This window comes from Salvelinus namaycush, chromosome 34 (assembly GCF_016432855.1).
Source record: "Salvelinus namaycush isolate Seneca chromosome 34, SaNama_1.0, whole genome shotgun sequence".
NCBI classification, from domain to species: domain Eukaryota; kingdom Metazoa; phylum Chordata; class Actinopteri; order Salmoniformes; family Salmonidae; genus Salvelinus; species Salvelinus namaycush.
This window is the reverse complement of record NC_052340.1, coordinates 30,383,991-30,403,347: the sequence shown is the minus strand read 5'-3', so window position 1 is coordinate 30,403,347 and position 19,357 is coordinate 30,383,991. Positions and strand designations below refer to the sequence as shown.

Genomic DNA, 19,357 nt, shown 5'->3' with positions numbered 1-19,357 from the left:
AGCTTAAGCCGATCTGATTGGGATAGTTCACTTTAGCCTAATAATTCTTCACGTCAGCCGCCGTGCTTTTGACTGTGGGTTCCAGTGGCAGCCCAGATTACTCCAACAAACTCCAACAAACCCATTAGACAACACCAACAAATTCCAAGAATCCCAAACACTACTCCAACAAACTCCAACAAACCCATTAGACAACACCAACAAATTCCAAGAATCCCAAACACTACTCCAACAAACTCCAACAAATTCCAAGAATCCCAAACACTACTCCAACAAACTCCAACAAACCCATTAGACAACACCAACAAATTCCAAGAATCCCAAACACTACTCCAACAAACTCCAACAAACCCATTAGACAACACCAACAAATTCCAAGAATCCCAAACACTACTCCAACAAACTCCAACAAACCCATTAGACAACACCAACAAATTCCAAGAATCCCAAACACTACTCCAACAAACTCCAACAAACCCATTAGACAACACCAACAAATTCCAAGAATCCCAAACACTACTCCAACAAACTCCAACAAACCCATTAGACAACACCAACAAATTCCAAGAATCCCAAACACTACTCCAACAAACTCCAACAAACCCATTAGACAACACCAACAAATTCCAAGAATCCCAAACACTACTCCAACAAACTCCAACAAACCCATTAGACAACACCAACAAATTCCAAGAATCCCAAACACTACTCCAACAAACTCCAACAAACCCATTAGACAACACCAACAAATTCCAAGAATCCCAAACACTACTCCAACAAACTCCAACAAACCCATTAGACAACACCAACAAATTCCAAGAATCCCAAACACTACTCCAACAAACTCCAACAAACCCATTAGACAACACCAACAAATTCCAAGAATCCCAAACACTACTCCAACAAACTCCAACAAACCCATTAGACAACACCAACAAATTCCAAGAATCCCAAACACTACTCCAACAAACTCCAACAAACCCATTAGACAACACCAACAAATTCCAAGAATCCCAAACACTACTCCAACAAACTCCAACAAACCCATTAGACAACACCAACAAATTCCAAGAATCCCAAACACTACTCCAACAAACTCCAACAAACCCATTAGACAACACCAACAAATTCCAAGAATCCCAAACACTACTCCAACAAACTCCAACAAACCCATTAGACAACACCAACAAATTCCAAGAATCCCAAACACTACTCCAACAAACTCCAACAAACTCCAACAAACTCCAACAAACCCATTAGACAACACCAACAAATTCCAAGAATCCCAAACACTACTCCAACAAACTCCAACAAACCCATTAGACAACACCAACAAATTCCAAGAATCCCAAACACTACTCCAACAAATTTCAACAAACCCATTAGACTACTCTAACAAACCCCAAGACTATAAAAAAGACTATCCCAAGAAACCCAAAGACTACTCCAACAAACCCAAAGACTACTCCAGCAAACTCCAAGAAACCCAAAGACTACTCCAGCAAACTCCAAGAAACCCAAAGATGACTCCAACAATCCCCAAGACTACTCCAACAAACCTCAAGACTACTCCAACAAACCCAAAGACTACTCCAACAATCCCCAAGACTACTCCAACAAACCCCAAGACTACTCCAACAAACTTTAAGAAACCCCAAGACTACTCCAACAAACTCCAACAAACCCATTAGACTACTCTAACAAACCCCAAGACTATAAAAGACTACCCCAAGAAACCCCAAGACTACTCCAAGAAACCCCAAGACTACTCCAACAAACCCAAAGACTACTCCAACAAACCCCAAGACTACTCCAACAAACCCCAAGACTACTCCAACAAACTTTAAGAAACCCCAAGACTACTCCAACAAACTCCAACAGACCCATTAGACTACTCTAACAAACCCCAAGACTATAAAAGACTACCCCAAGAAACCCCAAGACTACTCCAAGAAACCCCAAGACTACTCCAAGAAACCCCAAGACGACTCCATCAAACCCCAAAACTACTCCAACAAACCCCAAGACTACTCCAACAAACTCCAACAAACCCCCAAGACTACTCCAACAAACTTTAAGAAACCCCAAGACTACTCCAACAAACTCCAAAAACCCCCCAAAGACTACACCAACAAACACTGAGACTACTCCAACAAACACCAAGACTATTCTAACAAACTCAAAGAAACCCAACAACTGCCCCAACAAACCCCAAGACTACTCCAAGAAACCCCAAGGCTACTCCAACAAACCCCAAGACTACTCCAACAAACCCCAAGACTACTCCAACAAACCCCAAGACTACTCCAACAAACCCCAAGACTACTCCAACAGACTCCAAGACTACTCCAACAAACTCCAAGAAACCCAAAGGCTACTCCTATAAACTCCAAGAAAACCAAAGACTACTTCAACAAACTCCAACAAACCCAGATTGTGTGTGTTCCCACGTGTCCATAGAGAAAGAACAGGAAACTGAGACCCGGTCATTAACTTCAGCAGTGTATCGGTCCAGTACAGTGCCTGTAAGTGACCTCTGACACTGCTAGGTGTGCTGGGTAATTGTACAGCACAGAGGGAGGATGATGGGATTTGCTGGCAGAGCTCTGCTGTCTCACTCTGGGTTATTCCTGAGCCTTTGGGGAGCGTTTTGGAGAGGGGATAGGGTGTGGGTGTGTTTTGGAAGGATGGGGAAGAATGTCGTGCTGCTGGAGAGCAGTTGAAGATGAGCAGCTCTCTCATATGAATAATGGATGATTGCTGCTAAAATAGTCTGCTGTGGTCTAGGTTTAATTCAGTAGAAGTGTGTGTGTGCGTGTATGTTGGTAGGGTTTATTGTTTGTTAGTATTTCTCAGTTGAAACGCATGTCTGAAGGACAGAGAGTTACAGAGTGAGTTTGAGCAGCAGGCCAATGCTATTGATCCGTGGCTAGGGAAATTAACTAGAAAATGTGCAACAGGGACAGACATGGCACAGCATTAGCGCCCAACCATGCAGGATAGCATATCATCGCTGTAATTTGTAGCTCACGTCTTTAGCCTCTCTGGGGGAACCATCAAAGATGGCCAGGGAGAGGGAGGAGGAGCATGGCTTCCAGGGCCATGGACAGTTACCCATCTCTACTATCCTCACGAGTTGGAGGTAACTATCGTCATCCCTGTTAACACACACACACACACATACCATAGCCTATTTCACAGACATAATCCTCATATGTCACACACAGAATCCCTTTCAGTGAAATTTTTAACACACATTTGTTTTAAATCTGGTATAAAGTAGTAGCGCACCTTTCACCCAGTTGAGGATTTGTGTTGAAATCCATTCTGAGTTAACATGACTCAGCGTCAGCCCCCTCTTTTCTTTCTTCCTCACCCCCTCCTTGCCCTCTCTCTCCCTTCCTTTCTTCCTTTCTTTCTTTCTTTCTTTCTTTCTTTCTTTCTTTCTTTCTTTCTTTCTTTCTTTCTTTCTTTCTTTCTTTCTTTCTTTCTTTCTTTCTTTCTTTCTTTCTTTCTTTCTCTCTCTCTCTCTCTCTCTCTCTCTCTCTCTCTCTCTCTCTCTCTCTCTCTCTCTCTCTCTCTCTCTCTCTCTCTCTCTCTCTCTCTCTCTCTCTCTCTCTCTCTCTCTCTCTCTCTCTCTCTCTCTCTCTCTCTCTCTCTCTCTCTCTCCATCTCTCTCCATTTCTTTCTCTCTCTCTCTCTCTCCCTCTCTTTCACTGTCTCTGCCTCTCTGTCTATCACTCTATTTCTCTCTCTCTCTCCCTCTCTTTAGTCTCTCTCTCTCTCCCTCTTTCTCTCTCTCCCTCTTTCTCTCTCTCCCTCTTTCTCTCTCTCTCCCTCTCTTTCTCTCTCTCTCCCTCTCTTTCTCTGTCTCTCTCTCTCTCTCTGTATCTCTATCACTCTCTCTCTGTCTCTCTATCACTCACTTTCTCTGTCTCTCTTTCTCTGTCTCTCTCTCTCAATCTCTTTCTCTCTCTGTCTCTCTTTCTCTGTCTCTCTCTCTCTCTCTCTCTCAGTCTCTCTCTCTCTCCCCGTCATCTGTCATTGCATCGTGGGTTGTAATGGGTACATATTTCCTGTCATAGTCAGTCTGCTGTCTGTCTGTATCTATGCCTTGATGGTTAGTGATAGAGAGAGCATGCTGTACAGTGCTGTGTGGGAGATGGGGTTAGATAGGGAGCTCTAAACTCCAGCATTCTGGCTGGCTGCAGGGGGACAGTGAGTGAGTGAAGAGCATTCAGACAGAACTGTAGCCTACAGCACACGGCTGTCTGTCTTATTATGTAGGCCAAGCCATCATGCTGCGCATTACCATTGGTGGATGCTTGAGAAACCCCCACTAAAACATCAGAAGAATCAATTAAAACCTATTATCTTAGAGTATGGAGTTTGCTGACTGTTGGGTTAAAAAGTTCAGATGCTGTCAAAGGAATTGTAGCTAACGCACGGATGTTATTATACATGTATAACATACAATAGACATGTTATAAATAGCATATTCTCCTACTATGTTCAAATGTTGTTTTTTTGTCATCTCTTGTCTAGGCGTAAGGTGCTGCTGCCATTGTCATCAGATAAACACAAAAGAGCAGAAGAAGAAGGACCAGGAAATGAATAACTTCCCCCGTCAGTGGTAGCAGGATTACGACCCATCATTCTCTCTCCTACCATTCACATCTCAGGGTTAGAGGAGCTGTCTCAGTGATAAACTACCTGCTCAGAGCATAAGCCGTGCAACCCACCCCCACCCCCCACTCACTCACTCACACCCACACACACACACTCACACACATACACACACACACACTCACACACATACCCACACACACTCACACACACATACACACACTCACACACACCCAGTCAGGATGAAGCTGAAAGAGGATCTGAACCCAGTGCTGCTGCTGCTCTTCCAGGTGACGGTGTGGCTGTACTCTGTCCTAGCCTTCCTACCCTCCTACCTCTTCAGCTCTGTGTCAGAATCAGACGCAGGCCTCGGCTCAGAACAGGAGCGGGCTCAGAGACTCAAGGCCCGGTCTGTGACGGGTTGCCCCGCGGGGCCCTACAGGGCCATGGGCGCCACAAAGAGGCTGGTGTCGTCCCTGCACCCTGGGGTGGACACACTGGATAAGGTGTTTGAGGATGCATCCAGAAGGTTCCCTGACAGAGACTGCCTGGGCACCAGAGAGGTAGTCATGGAGGAGGATGAGAGGCAGAGCAACGGAAAGTTCTTCAAGAAGGTGAGGACAGGAAGGACAGCGTGAGGACTTTCTGTTGGGCAAAAAACTCAGGTGTGTTTTCTATTTGCAGTGAAAACACAAGACCTTGTTCTGCCAAGTCAGTCTAGCCAAAACAGGAGAGAACAGTCACTCATACAAAACACACCTCTCTTGCCCAACAGAAAGGCCTCACGTCACCTCACACAGCTCAACATACAGAATATAGGCCAATCTAAAACACTGTCGCTGTGTGTGTGTGTGTGACTTGCAACACTTTTAATTACACACCAATCCTCAGGCTAATCCCACTAGTCTAATCACAGTGCTGTTGAAACTCATGTTGCTGCAATAAAACAATGGAGTGTGCTTGGCCACCTCTTGACTTCCTGAACAATGAGACTTACAGTGAAAAACACATTGAAACATGTATTTAAATGTTCTTATTGTTTCATTGACACTGTGTGAATGTGCGTTAGCCTGGCCTGTGCCAGGTCTGGGTGTGTGCAGTATCAGTGTTATACCAGTAGAGGACAGTATCACCACTGTTTATTATGAGTGTTGTGATTCAAATTCCAAAAGTTAAAAAGCACACAACCTCAAGCTGTAGGCTTTACTGTAGATAAAAACAAACACTGTGAACTATTCTGCCCTCCTGCATCTCTAAACACTGTGAAATATTCTGCCCTCCTGCATCTCTAAAGACTGTGAAATATTCTGCCCTCCTGCATCTCTAAACACTGTGAACTATTCTGCCCTCCTGCATCTCTAAACACTGTGAAATATTCTGCCCTCCTGCATCTCTAAACACTGTGAAATATTCTGCCCTCCTGCATCTCTAAACACTGTGAACTATTCTGCCCTCCTGCATCTCTAAACACTGTGAAATATTCTGCCCTCCTGCATCTCTAAACACTGTGAAATATTCTGCCCTCCTGGTTCCCTCCCATGCATAAAACAAACACTGTGAACTATTCTGCCCTCCTGCATCTCTCCCATGCATACAACAAACACTGTGAACTATTCTTCCCTCCTCCATCTCTCCCTCGCATAAAACAAACACTGTGAACTATTCTGCCTTCCTGCATCTCTCCCACGCATTCTGTTTCCCTAAAACTCTTTCCAAATCTCTGTTTCTCTGTGTCTCTATTATTTTCCATCTCTCTGCTTTTCCCCCCTGGTACTTCTCTTTCTCTCTCTTTCCCTACCTCCCTCTCTGACATCCTTTGTGCTCTCTGTGCCCCCTTGTAGGTGATCCTTGGGCAGTACCGCTGGCTGTCCTATGCCGAGACCCACAGGGCAGCAGCCTGCTTTGGCATTGGTCTGGCAGCGCTTGGCCAGAGGGCCCACAACAATATTGCCATCTTCTGTGAGACCAGGGCCGAGTGGGTAATAGCCGCACAGGCGTGCTTCATGCAAAACTTCCCCTGTGAGTGTCCACATGCACACACCCCAAGTCTGGTTCATGTACAACCTCCCCTGTGAGTATTCTCCATACACAGGCTTGACTGCGTAGTGTGTGTGTGTGTGTGTGTGTGTGTGGGGGGGGGGGGGGGGGGGGGGGTTCCGTCTCTCTCTCGCTCTCCGCTTATGCATCAGTTTTGGTTTTATAGTGTGAGCAGGGTATACATAACATCTGAAACATGTCCAGCCCAGCTGAGGAAGAAGATCAGTTTCTCCCTGCTGCTATGCCACTGTTATAGAAGTGTTCCAATTCTCCCCCTCCTTCTTCCTCCTATCCCTCATTCCCCCCCATCTTCTTCATTTGGCCTGAGGGCTGTGTGTTCCTTCTCCTACCTGATGTCAAAATACGGTTCTCACATAGACCCTTTGGTCCGTGCTTCTAACACCATAGCCTCAGCCTTCCTCCTCTCTCCATAGGCCATCTATTCATCCATCTCTCAGCCTTCCTCCTCTCTCCATAGGCCATCTATTCATCCATCTCTCAGCCTTCCTCCTCTCTCCATAGGCCATCTATTCATCCATCTCTCAGCCTTCCTCCCCTCTCCATAGGCTCTCTATTCATCCATCTCTCAGCCTTCCTCCTCTCTCAATAGGCTCTCTATTCATCCATCTCTCAGCCTTCCTTCTCTCTCAATAGGCTCTCTTTTCACCCATCTCTCAGCCTTCCTCCTCTCTCAATAGGCTCTCTATTCATCCATATTCCACTGGAATACCAACATTATCTGCCCGAGGGAGTTATTCAACTGGCCCCTCTATTGCGACGTAACCTGAACGGCCATCTGCTAACTGCGGCCCGCTAATCGTTAGCTGTCTTGAGCATATCGGCTGCTATCTGAACAGGTCTATCGAACAATCTTCTTGGGCCACTATAACTATAACTATTTTGACAATTGATTGGTCCACTCTACCACACGGAACCCCACTAATCTACTGACGGAAACGCACGGGGTGGCTAAAAACAGACCTCCATCTTCCGCTAGCTTGCTACCCATGGCTCGGCTAGCTGTCTGAATCGCCGTGACCCCAACCAACCTCACTACTCACTGGACCCTTATGATCACTCGACTAAGCATGCCTCTCCTTAATGTCAGTATGCCTTGTCCATTGCTGTTCTGGTTAGTGTTTATTGGCTTATTTCATTGTAGAGCCTCTAGCCCTCCTCATTATACCTTATCCAACCCTTCAATTCCACCACCCGCACATGCGATGACATCACCTGGTTTCAATGATGTTTCTAGAGACAATATCTCTTTCATCATCACTCAATTCCTAGGTTTACCTCCACTGTCAATCACCACATCCTCATAGGCTCTCTATTCATCCATCTGTCATTCTTCCTCCTCCACCTCTTCTTTCTTCTTTGTTGACTCCGTGTTTGTATTGTCAAGTTGAGTCTGACTCAACCTGATTGGTTGGCCGTGCCAGGAATTTGTTTGTGTTTGTTTCTTGGTTCTAAACCTCAGAAGGAAAAGGATGGTTGCAGAGTATGAGCTATTCAATCACCTCATAATTTTATAAATGTTTTATAAAAGAAGAGGGGAGAGACTGTATGTGTGAACGTGACGGGACCTGACCGTGTGTTAGTATCTCACGGCTGGAGGTGTCACACCCTGTGTCCTCACACACAGAACAGGAAGTCTCAGCCGTCCATGACGCATGGCAGTGATGTCACTGGCCCTGTCCCATAAGCCCTTTCTCTGTCAGCCTGCCCTGGGTCGGGTGACCTCCCCTCTCTCCCTCCTCCTCTTTTTGTCCTGTCAGAGCAGGGTTATGAGTGTGGATTTTGGCCCGGGTGTCTTGACCCTTGCAAGCTTCTGGTGTGACCCCTTCACAAGCCTGCATGAGCACTGCTGCAGATACTGTCCACCACACACACACACACACACACACACACACACACACACACACACACACACACACACACACACACACACACACACACACACACACACACACACACACTGACAGAAATACACACACGTACACACATACACATTCTATACCAATTCCACCACATCCCCAAGAGCCAGAATCTTCATCTGATTGGATAGAGTCCATGTTAAGCCCACTGATGGTGGGTGGGGATGTCATCTGAGTTGGACATGGCTGGTGAGACAGACAGAGAGCACTCACCCCTCACTTTCTCCTCTACTGACTGTGAATGATGGGGAGCCTGGATCTGGGGGAACCTGGACCTGGGGAATCTGGGACCTGGGGGAGCCAGGATCTGGGAGAGCCTGGACCAGGGGGAGCCTGAACCAGGGGGAGCCTGGACCTGGAGGAGCCTGAACCTGGGGGAGCCTGAACCAGGGGGAGCCTGAACCTGGGGGAGCCTGAACCAGGGGGAGCCTGGATCTGGGGGAGCCTGGATCTGGGGGAGCCTGGACCTGGGGGAGCCGGGACCTGGGGGAGCCGGGACCTGGGGGAGCCGGGATCTGGGGGAGCCTGGACCTGGGGGAGCCTGGATCTGGGGGAGCCTGGATCTGGGGGAGCCTGGACCTGGGGGAGCCGGGACCTGGGGGAGCCGGGACCTGGGGGAGCCTGGACCTGGGGGAGCCTGGACCTGGGGGAGCCTGGACCTGGGGGAGCCGGGATCTGGGGGAGCCTGGACCTGGGGGAGCCGGGACCTGGGGGAGCCGGGACCTGGGGGAGCCGGGACCTGGGGGAGCCGGGATCTGGGGGAGCCGGGATCTGGGGGAGCCTGGACCTGGGGGAGCCGGGACCTGGGGGAGCCGGGATCTGGGGGAGCCTGGACCTGGGGGAGCCTGGACCTGGGGGAGCCGGGATCTGGGGGAGCCTGGATCTGGGGGAGCCTGGATCTGGGGGAGCCTGGACCTGGGGGAGCCGGGACCTGGGGGAGCCGGGACCTGGGGGAGCCGGGATCTGGGGGAGCCGGGACCTGGGGGAGCCGGGACCTGGGGGAGCCGGGATCTGGGGGAGCCTGGACCTGGGGGAGCCGGGACCTGGGGGAGCCGGGACCTGGGGGAGCCGGGATCTGGGGGAGCCGGGATCTGGGGGAGCCTGGACCTGGGGGAGCCTGGACCTGGGGGAGCCGGGACCTGGGGGAGCCGGGACCTGGGGGAGCCGGGATCTGGGGGAGCCGGGATCTGGGGGAGCCTGGACCTGGGGGAGCCGGGACCTGGGGGAGCCGGGATCTGGGGGAGCCTGGACGTGGGGGAGCCTGGACCTGGGGGAGCCGGGACCTGGGGGAGCCGGGATCTGGGGGAGCCTGGACGTGGGGGAGCCGGGACCTGGGGGAACCGGGATCTGGGGGAACCGGGATCTGGGGGAGCCTGGACCTGGGGGAGCCAGGACCTGGGGGAGCCGGGACCTGGGGGAACCGGGACCTGGGGGAACCGGGATCTGGGGGAGCCTGGACCTGGGGGAGCCAGGACCTGGGGGAGCCGGGACCTGGGGGAACCGGGACCTGGGGGAACCGGGATCTAGGGGAGCCTGGACCTGGGGGAGCCAGGACCTGGGGGAGCCGGGATCTGGGGGAGCCTGGACGTGGGGGAGCCTGGACCTGGGTCCCATTGAGTCCTACTGTCAGAGTCCTAACTCAGAGTAGATGTGATGTGCCTTTAGATGTGCCTTTACTCTGCTTCATATGAGTTTGTCATCTGTCTGGCCCACAGTATTCCAAGAACCTAAAAATCCAACTGCTATCAAGAAAGGCAGATGTACAATACACTTATCTATCCAGAGAAACAGACAGGGGCTGGTCATGAGAAGTATGTATGTCTGTGTGGAGGAGTGTAAAAAAGTACCCAATTGTCATACTGTAGTAAAAGTAAAGATACCTTAACAGAAAATGACTCAAATAAAAGTGAAAGTCATCCAGTAAAATACTACTTGAGCAAAAGTCTAAAAGTATTTAGTTTCTAAATATACTTAAGTATCAAAATTAAATGTAATTGCTAAAACATACTTACAGTTGAAGTCAGAAGTTTACATACACCTTAGCCAAATACATTTAAACTCAGTTTTTCACAATTCCTGACATTTAATCCTAGCAAAACTGTCCTGTTTAGGTCAGTTAGGTTCACCGCTTTATTTTAAGAATGTGAAATGTCAGAATAACAGTAGAGAGAATGATTTATTTCCGCTTTTATTTATTTCATCACATTCCCAGTGGGTCAGAAGTTTACATACACTCAATGCGTATTTGGTAGTATTGCCTTTAAAAATTTTGACTTGGGTCAAACGTTTTGGGTAGCCTTCCACAAGCTTACCACAATAAGTTGGGTGAATTTTGGCACATTCCTCCTGACAGAGCTGGTGTAACTGAGGTTTGTAGGCCTCCTTGCTCGCACATGCTTTTTCAGTTCTGCCCACAAATGTTTTATAGGATTGAGGTCAGGTCTTTGTGATGGCCACTCCAATACCTTGACTTTTTGTCCTTAAGTCATTTTGCCACAACTTTGAAAGTATGTTTGGGGTCATTGTTCATTTGGAAGACCCATTTGCGACCAAGCTTTAACTTCCTGACTGATCTCTTGAGATGTTGCTTCAATATATCCACATAATTCCCTTCCTCATGATGCCATCTATTTTGTGAAGTGCACCAGTCCCTCCTGCAGCAAAGCACCCCCACAACATGATGCTGCCACCCCAGTGCTTCACGGTTGGGATGGTGTTCTTCGGCTTGCAAGCCTCCCTCTTTTTCCTCCAAACGTAACGATGGTCATTATGGGCAAACAGTTCTATTTTTGTTTCATCAGACCGGAGGACATTTCTCCAAAAAGTACGATCTTTGTCCCCATGTGCAGTTGCAAACCGTAGTCTGGCTTTTTTACGGCGGTTTTGGAGCAGTGGCTTCAGCCTTTCAGGTTATGTTGATATTGGACTCGTTTTAGCTGAATATAGATACTTTTGTACCTGTTTCCTCCAGCATCTTCACAAGGTCCTTTGCTGCTGTTCTGGGATTGATTTTCACTTTTCGCACCAAAGTACGTTCATCTCTAGGAGACAGAACGCGTCTCCTCCCTGAGTGGTATGACGGCTGCGTGGTCCCATGGTGTTTATACTTGCGTACTATTGTTTGTACAGATGAACGTGGTACCTTCAGGCATTTGGAAATTGCTCCCAAGGATGAACCAGACTTGTGGAGGTCTACAATATTTTTTATGAGGTCTTGACTGATATCTTTGGATTTTCCCATGATGTCAAGCAAAGAGACACTGAGTTTGAAGGTAGGCCTTGAAATACATCCACATGTACATCTCCAATTGACTCAAATGATGTCAATTAGCCTTTCAGAAGCTTCTAAAGCCATGACATAATTTTCTGGAATTTTACAAGCTGTTCAAAGGTATAGTCAACTTAGTGTATGTAAACTTCTGACCCACTGGAATTGTGACACAGTGAATTATAAGTGAAATAATCTGTCTGTAAACAATTGTTGGAAAAATGACTTGTGTCATGCACAAAGTAGATGTCCAAACCGACTTGCCAAAACTATAGTTTGTTAACAAGAAATGTGTGGATTGGTTGAAAAATTTGTTTTAATGACTCCACCCTAAGTGTATGTAAACTTCCGACTTCAACTGTATGTATCAAAAGTAAAAGTATAAATGATTTCAAATTCCTTATATAAAGCAAACAAGATGACATAATGTTCTTGTTTTTTAAATGTACGGATAGCCAGGGGCACACTCCAACAGCCAGACATAACATACAAATGGAATCAGATCAGAGGCAGTAGAGATGACCACGAATGTTCTCTTGATAAGTGCGTGAATTGGACCATTTTAATCATTCAAAATATATTGAGTACTTTTGGGTGTCAGGGAAAATGTATGGAGTAAAAAGTATATTATTTTCTTTAGGAATGTAGTGAAGTAGAAGTAAAAGTTGTCAAAAATATAAATAGTAAAGTACAGATAACCCAAAAAATGACTTAAGTAGTACTTTAAAGTAATTTTACTTAAGTACTTCACACCACTGGTTTGGGGATTGGGGATGCTTGCACGTGTACACGTACACACTCACACACACTCACACACCCTCATCTCTGCACGTGCCCCTGGTCCCTGTAGTGAGTGATACCCATCTCAACCAGTCAGACATATAGTCATGTAATGTAGCCTGGGCCCAGCCCAGTTCAGTTTGGTTAAGCCCAGTCCCAGGCCACTCACTCACGCCAGTGACAGAGCCAGAGCAGACATGATGCCATCGCTGCAGCGTTACACTAACACAGTGTTACATTACCACAGCCCTGAAGCAAACAGAATATACTAATCACAAGGGCTTTACCATGTGGCCTCACTCCCAAACAGGACCAGAAATACACCCCTTAGATCTAACTCTATCCATACGACATCTTATTATCAGCAGTATTATCTGATGATACCTCATTGGTCTTACCGTACCTTGTGTGTGTGTGTGTGTGTTGCAGTGGTCACTCTGTACTCTACCCTGGGGGGTCCAGCCATCACTCACGGTCTGAACGAGACAGAGGTCAGTCACATCATAACCAGCAGAGAGCTACTGGAGACCAGACTCAAGGTGAGAGAACACACACACACACACACATCTGAAAATGTGTAGATATGATATTAAGAGGTATAGGAAGAAATCAAGAAGGGACAGGAAGAGTGGGAAAGAGGAGTTTATGTGTGGGAGAGAGAGGAGAGGTAAATATGATGCACATTGTGGATCTGGGCTCTGTACTATGCCCACTGTTATCAGTGTGAGATGCAGAGTAGGGCCAGAGATACACAGACCTACACACTGGGTTAGAGACAGACCAGCACACTGGGTAAGAGACAGAGACTGACACACTGGGTTATAGACAGACCAACACACAGGGTTATATAAACAGACCAACACACTGGGTCGAAGACAGACCAACACACTGGGTTATAGACACAGACCAACACACAGGGTTATATACACAGACCAACACACTGGGTCGAAGACAGACCAACACACTGGGTTATAGACACAGACCAACACACTGGGTTATAGACATAGACCAAGACACTGGGTTAGAGACACAGACCAACACACTGGGTTAGAGACACAGACCAACACACTGGGTAATAGACACAGACCAACACACTGGGTAATAGACACAGACCAACACACTGGGTAATAGACACAGACCAACACACTGGGTAATAGACACAGACCAACACTCTGGGTTTTAGACAGACCAACACAGTGGGTTAGAGACACAGACTGACACACTGGGTTATAGACAGACCAACACACTGGGTTAAAGCCACAGACCAACATATTGGGTTATAGACACAGAACGACACACTGGGTTAGAGACTGACCAACATGCTGGGTTAGAGAGAGACCAAAACACTGGATTATAGCCACAGACCAACACACTGGGTTAGAGACACAGACCAACACCCTGGGTTATAGACACAGACCAACACACTGGGTTATAGACACAGACCAACACACTGGGTTATAGACAGACCAACACTCTGGGTTTTAGACAGACCAACACACTGGTTCAGAGACAGACCAACACACTGGGTTATAGACAGACCAACACACTGGTTTATAGACAGACCAACACGCTGGGTTAGAGACAAATACTGACACACTGGGTTGGAGACACAGTCCAACACTCTGGGTTATAGACAGACCAACACACTGGTTTAGAGACAGACCAACACACTGGTTTAGAGACACATACTGACACACTGGGTTGGAGACACAGTCCAACACTCTGGGATATAGCCACAGACCAACACACTGGGTTATAGACAAACCAACACTCTGGGTTTTAGACAGACCAAAACACTGGGTTATAGCCACAGACCAACACACTGGGTTATAGACAAACCAACACTCTGGGTTTTAGACAGACCAACACACTGGGTTATAGACACAGACCAACACACTGGGTTATAGACAGACCAACACACTGGTTTAGAGACAGACCAACACGCTGGGTTAGAGACAGACCAACACGCTGGGTTAGAGACAGACCAACACGCTGGGTTAGAGACACATACTGACACACTGGGTTGGAGACACAGTCCAACACTCTGGGTTATAGCCACAGACCAACACACTGGGTTATAGACAAACCGACACTCTGGGTTTTAGACAGACCAACACACTGGGTTATAGACACAGACCAACACACTGGGTTATAGACACAAATCAACACACTGGGTTATAGACACAGACCAACTCACTGGGTTATAGACACAGACCAACACACTGGGTTAGAGACAGACCAACACGTTGGGTTAAAGACACAGACCAACACACTGGGTTATAGACAAACCAACACTCTGGGTTATAGACACAGACCAACACACTGGGTTATAGACACAGACCAACACACTGGGTTAGAGACAGAGACTGACACACTGGGTTATAGACAGACCAACACGCTGGGTTAGAGACACAGACCAACACACTGGGTAATATACACAGACGAACACACTGGGTCGAAGACAGACCAACACACTGGGTTATAGACACAGACCAACACACTGGGTTAGAGACACAGACCAACACACTGGGTTATAGACACAGACCAACACTCTGGGTTATAGACACAGACCAACACACTGGGTTATAGACACAGACCAACACACTGGGTTATAGACACAGACCAACACACTGGGTTATAGACACAGACCAACACACTGGGTTAGAGACACAGACCAACACACTGGGTTAGAGACACAGACCAACACACTGGGTTAGAGACACAGACTGACACACTGGGTTATAGACACAGACCAACACACTGGGTTACAGACACAGACCAACACACTGGGTTAGAGACAGAAACTGACACACTGGGTTATAGACAGACCAACACACTGGGTTATAAACACAGACCAACACACTGGGTTAGAGACACAGACTGACACACTGGGTTATAGACACAGACCAACACACTGGGTTACAGACACAGACCAACACACTGGGTTAGAGACAGAAACTGACACACTGGGTTATAGACAGACCAACACACAGGGTTATATAAACAGACCAACACACTTGGTCGAAGACAGACCAACACACTGGGTTATAGACACAGACCAACACACTGGGTTAGAGACACAGACCAACACACTGTTTTAGAGACACAGACCAACACACAGGGTTATAGACACAGACCAACACACTGTTTTAGAGACACAGACCAACACACAGGGTTAAAGACACAGACCAACACACTTGGTCGAAGACAGACCAACACACTGGGTTAGAGACACAGACCAGCACACTGGGTTAGAGACACAGACCAACACACTGGGTTAGAGACACAGACCAACACACTGGGTTATAGCCACAGACCAACACACTGGGTTAGAGACACAGACCAACACACTGGGTTAGAGACACAGACCAACACACTGGGTTAGAGACACAGACCAACACACTGGGTTAGAGACACAGACCAACACACTGGATTAGAGACACAGACCGACACACTGGATTAGAGACACAGACCAACACACTGGGTTAGAGACACAGACCGACACACTGGATTAGAGACACAGACCAACACACTGGGTTAGAGACACAGACCAACACACTGGATTAGAGACACAGACCGACACACTGGATTAGAGACACAGACCGACACACTGGATTAGAGACACAGACCAACACACTGGGTTATAGACACAGACCAACACACTGGATTAGAGACACAGACCAACACACTGGATTAGAGACACAGACCAACACACTGGATTAGAGACACAGACCGACACACTGGATTAGAGACACAGACCAACACACTGGGTTAGAGACACAGACCAACACACTGGATTAGAGACACAGACCGACACACTGGATTAGAGACACAGACCGACACACTGGGTTAGAGACACAGACCAACACACTGGGTTAGAGACACAGACCAACACACTGGGTTAGAGACACAGACCAACACACTGGGTTAGAGACACAGACCGACACACTGGGTTAGAGACTGACCAACACACTGGGTTAGAGACACAGACCAACACCCTGGGTTATCGACAGACCAACACACTGGGCTAGAGACACAGACTGACACACTGGGTTATAGACAGACCAACACACTGGTTTATAGACAGACCAACACACTGGGTTAGAGACACAGACCAACATATTGGGTTATAGACACAGAACGACACACTGGGTTAGAGACTGACCAACATGCTGGGTTAGAGAGAGACCAAAACACTGGATTATAGCCACAGACCAACACACTGGGTTAGAGACACAGACCAACACCCTGGGTTATAGACACAGACCAACACACTGGGTTATAGACAGACCAACACACTGGTTTAGAGACAGACCAACACACTGGGTTATAGACAGACCAACACACTGGTTTAAAGACAGACCAACACGCTGGGTTAGAGACACATACTGACACACTGGGTTGGAGACACAGTCCAACACTCTGGGTTATAGCCACAGACCAACACACTGGGTTATAGACAAACCAACACTCTGGGTTTTAGACAGACCAACACACTGGTTTATAGCCACAGACCAACACACTGGGTTATAGCCACAGACCAACACACTGGGTTATAGCCACAGACCAACACACTGGGTTATAGACAAACCAACACTCTGGGTTTTAGACAGACCAACACACTGGGTTATAGCCACAGACCAACACACTGGGTTATAGACACAGACCAACACACTGGGTTATAGACACAGACCAACACACTGGGTTATAGACACAGACCAACACACTGGGTTATAGACACAGACCAACACACTGGGTTAGAGACACAGACCAACACACTGGGTTATAGACACAGACCAACACACTGGGTTATAGACACAGACCAACACACTGGGTTATAGACACAGACCAACACACTGGGTTAGAGACACAGACTGACACACTGGGTTATAGACACAGACCAACACACTGGGTTACAGACACAGACCAACACACTGGGTTAGAGACAGAAACTGACACACTGGGTTATAGACAGACCAACACACAGGGTTATATACACAGACCAACACACTGGGTCGAAGACAGACCAACACACTGTTTTAGAGACACAGACCAACACACAGGGTTATAGACACAGACCAACACACTGTTTTAGAGACACAGACCAACACACAGGGTTAAAGACACAGAACGACACTCTGGGTTAGAGACACATACTGACACACTGGGTTGGAGACACAGACCAACACACTGGGTTAGAGACACAGACCAACACACTGGGTTAGAGACACAGACCAACACACTGGGTTAGAGACACAGACCAACACACTGGGTTAGAGACACAGACCAACACACTGGGGTTTAGACAGACCAACACACTGGGTTAGAGACACAGACTGACACACTGGGTTATAGACAGACCAACACCCTGGGTTAGAGACAAACCAACACTCTGGGGTTTAGACAGACCAACACACTGGGTTAGAGACACAGACCGACACACTGGGTTATAGACAGACCAACACTCTGGGTTATAGACACAGACCAACACACTGGGTTAGAGACACAGACCGACACACTGGGTTAGAGACACAGACCGACACACTGGGTTAGAGACACAGACCGACACACTGGGTTATAGACAGACCAACACACTGGGTTATAGACACAGACCAACACACTGGGTTAGAGACACAGACCAACACACTGGGTTATAGACACAGACCAACACTCTGGGTTATAGACACAGACCAACACACTGGGTTATAGACACAGACCAACACACTGGGTTAGAGACACAGACTGACACACTGGGTTATAGACACAGACCAACACACTGGGTTACAGACACAGACCAACACACTGGGTTAGACACAGAAACACACCTGGGTTATGAAGAGATGCATGGGGTCTCACACACACACACAGAGAGAGAGAGAGAGAGAGAGAGAGAGAGAGAGAGAGAGAGAGAGAGAGAGAGAGAGAGAGAGAGAGAGAGAGAGAAGAGAGAGAGAGAGAGAGAGAGAGAGAGAGAGAGAGAAGAGAGAGAGAGAGAGAGAGAGAGAGAGAGAGAGAGAGAGAGAGAGAGAGAGAGGTCGTGGGGTGAGACAGGGATGCAGCTTAAGCCCCACCCTCTTCAACATATATATCAACGAATTGGCGCGGGCACTAGAACAGTCTGCAGCACCCGGTCTCACCCCGGGTGCAGACAGACAGACAGACAGACAGACAGACAGACAGACAGACAGACAGACAGACAGACAGACAGACAGACAGACAGACAGACAGACAGACAGACAAGAGTGAGGGACTGAATGACTCACCACAGAGTAAGAGAAAGAGAGAGAGAACTAGAGTGAGAGAAAGAGAGAGAGAACCAGAGTGAGAGAGAGAACCAGAGTGAGAGAAAGAGAGAGAGAACCAGAGTGAGAGAAAGAGAGAGAGAGAGAAAGAGAGGGGAAGGGAGGGAGAGAGAGAGAGAGGGGGGAGATAGAGAGGGAGGGAGAGAGTGAGAAAAAGAGAGGGGGAGGGAGAGGAGGGAGAAAGGTAGAGGCGGGGAGAGGGAGGGAGAGAGAGAGTTGGATGGAAAGAATGAGAGAGAGAGAAAGAGAGAGAGAGGGGAGACAGAGAGAGAGGGAGGAAGAGAGCGAGAGGGGGAGGAAGGGGGAAGGAGAGAGAGAAGGGGAGCGAAGAAGAAGGGGAACCCGGTTGCCAATCCTTTTTGACTCTGGCACTTAACTACCTCGCGAGCTTTTCTATATGCGTTTCG

General features: G+C 47.8%; 1 protein-coding gene across 1 annotated transcript in view; it reads left to right on the top strand.

Annotated features, from left to right (window-relative positions):
* Nucleotides 1–4,868: 4,868 nt before the first annotated feature.
* The window catches only part of LOC120028479 (long-chain-fatty-acid--CoA ligase 3-like), a 24,627-nt gene continuing 10,138 nt past the window's right edge, over nt 4,869–19,357 (top strand). The window contains exons 1-3 of the mRNA XM_038973684.1: nt 4,869–5,240; nt 6,468–6,645; nt 13,078–13,187. Of these exons, the coding sequence (XP_038829612.1) occupies nt 4,869–5,240; nt 6,468–6,645; nt 13,078–13,187 (660 nt within the window). The remainder of the gene's footprint in view (nt 5,241–6,467; nt 6,646–13,077; nt 13,188–19,357) is intronic.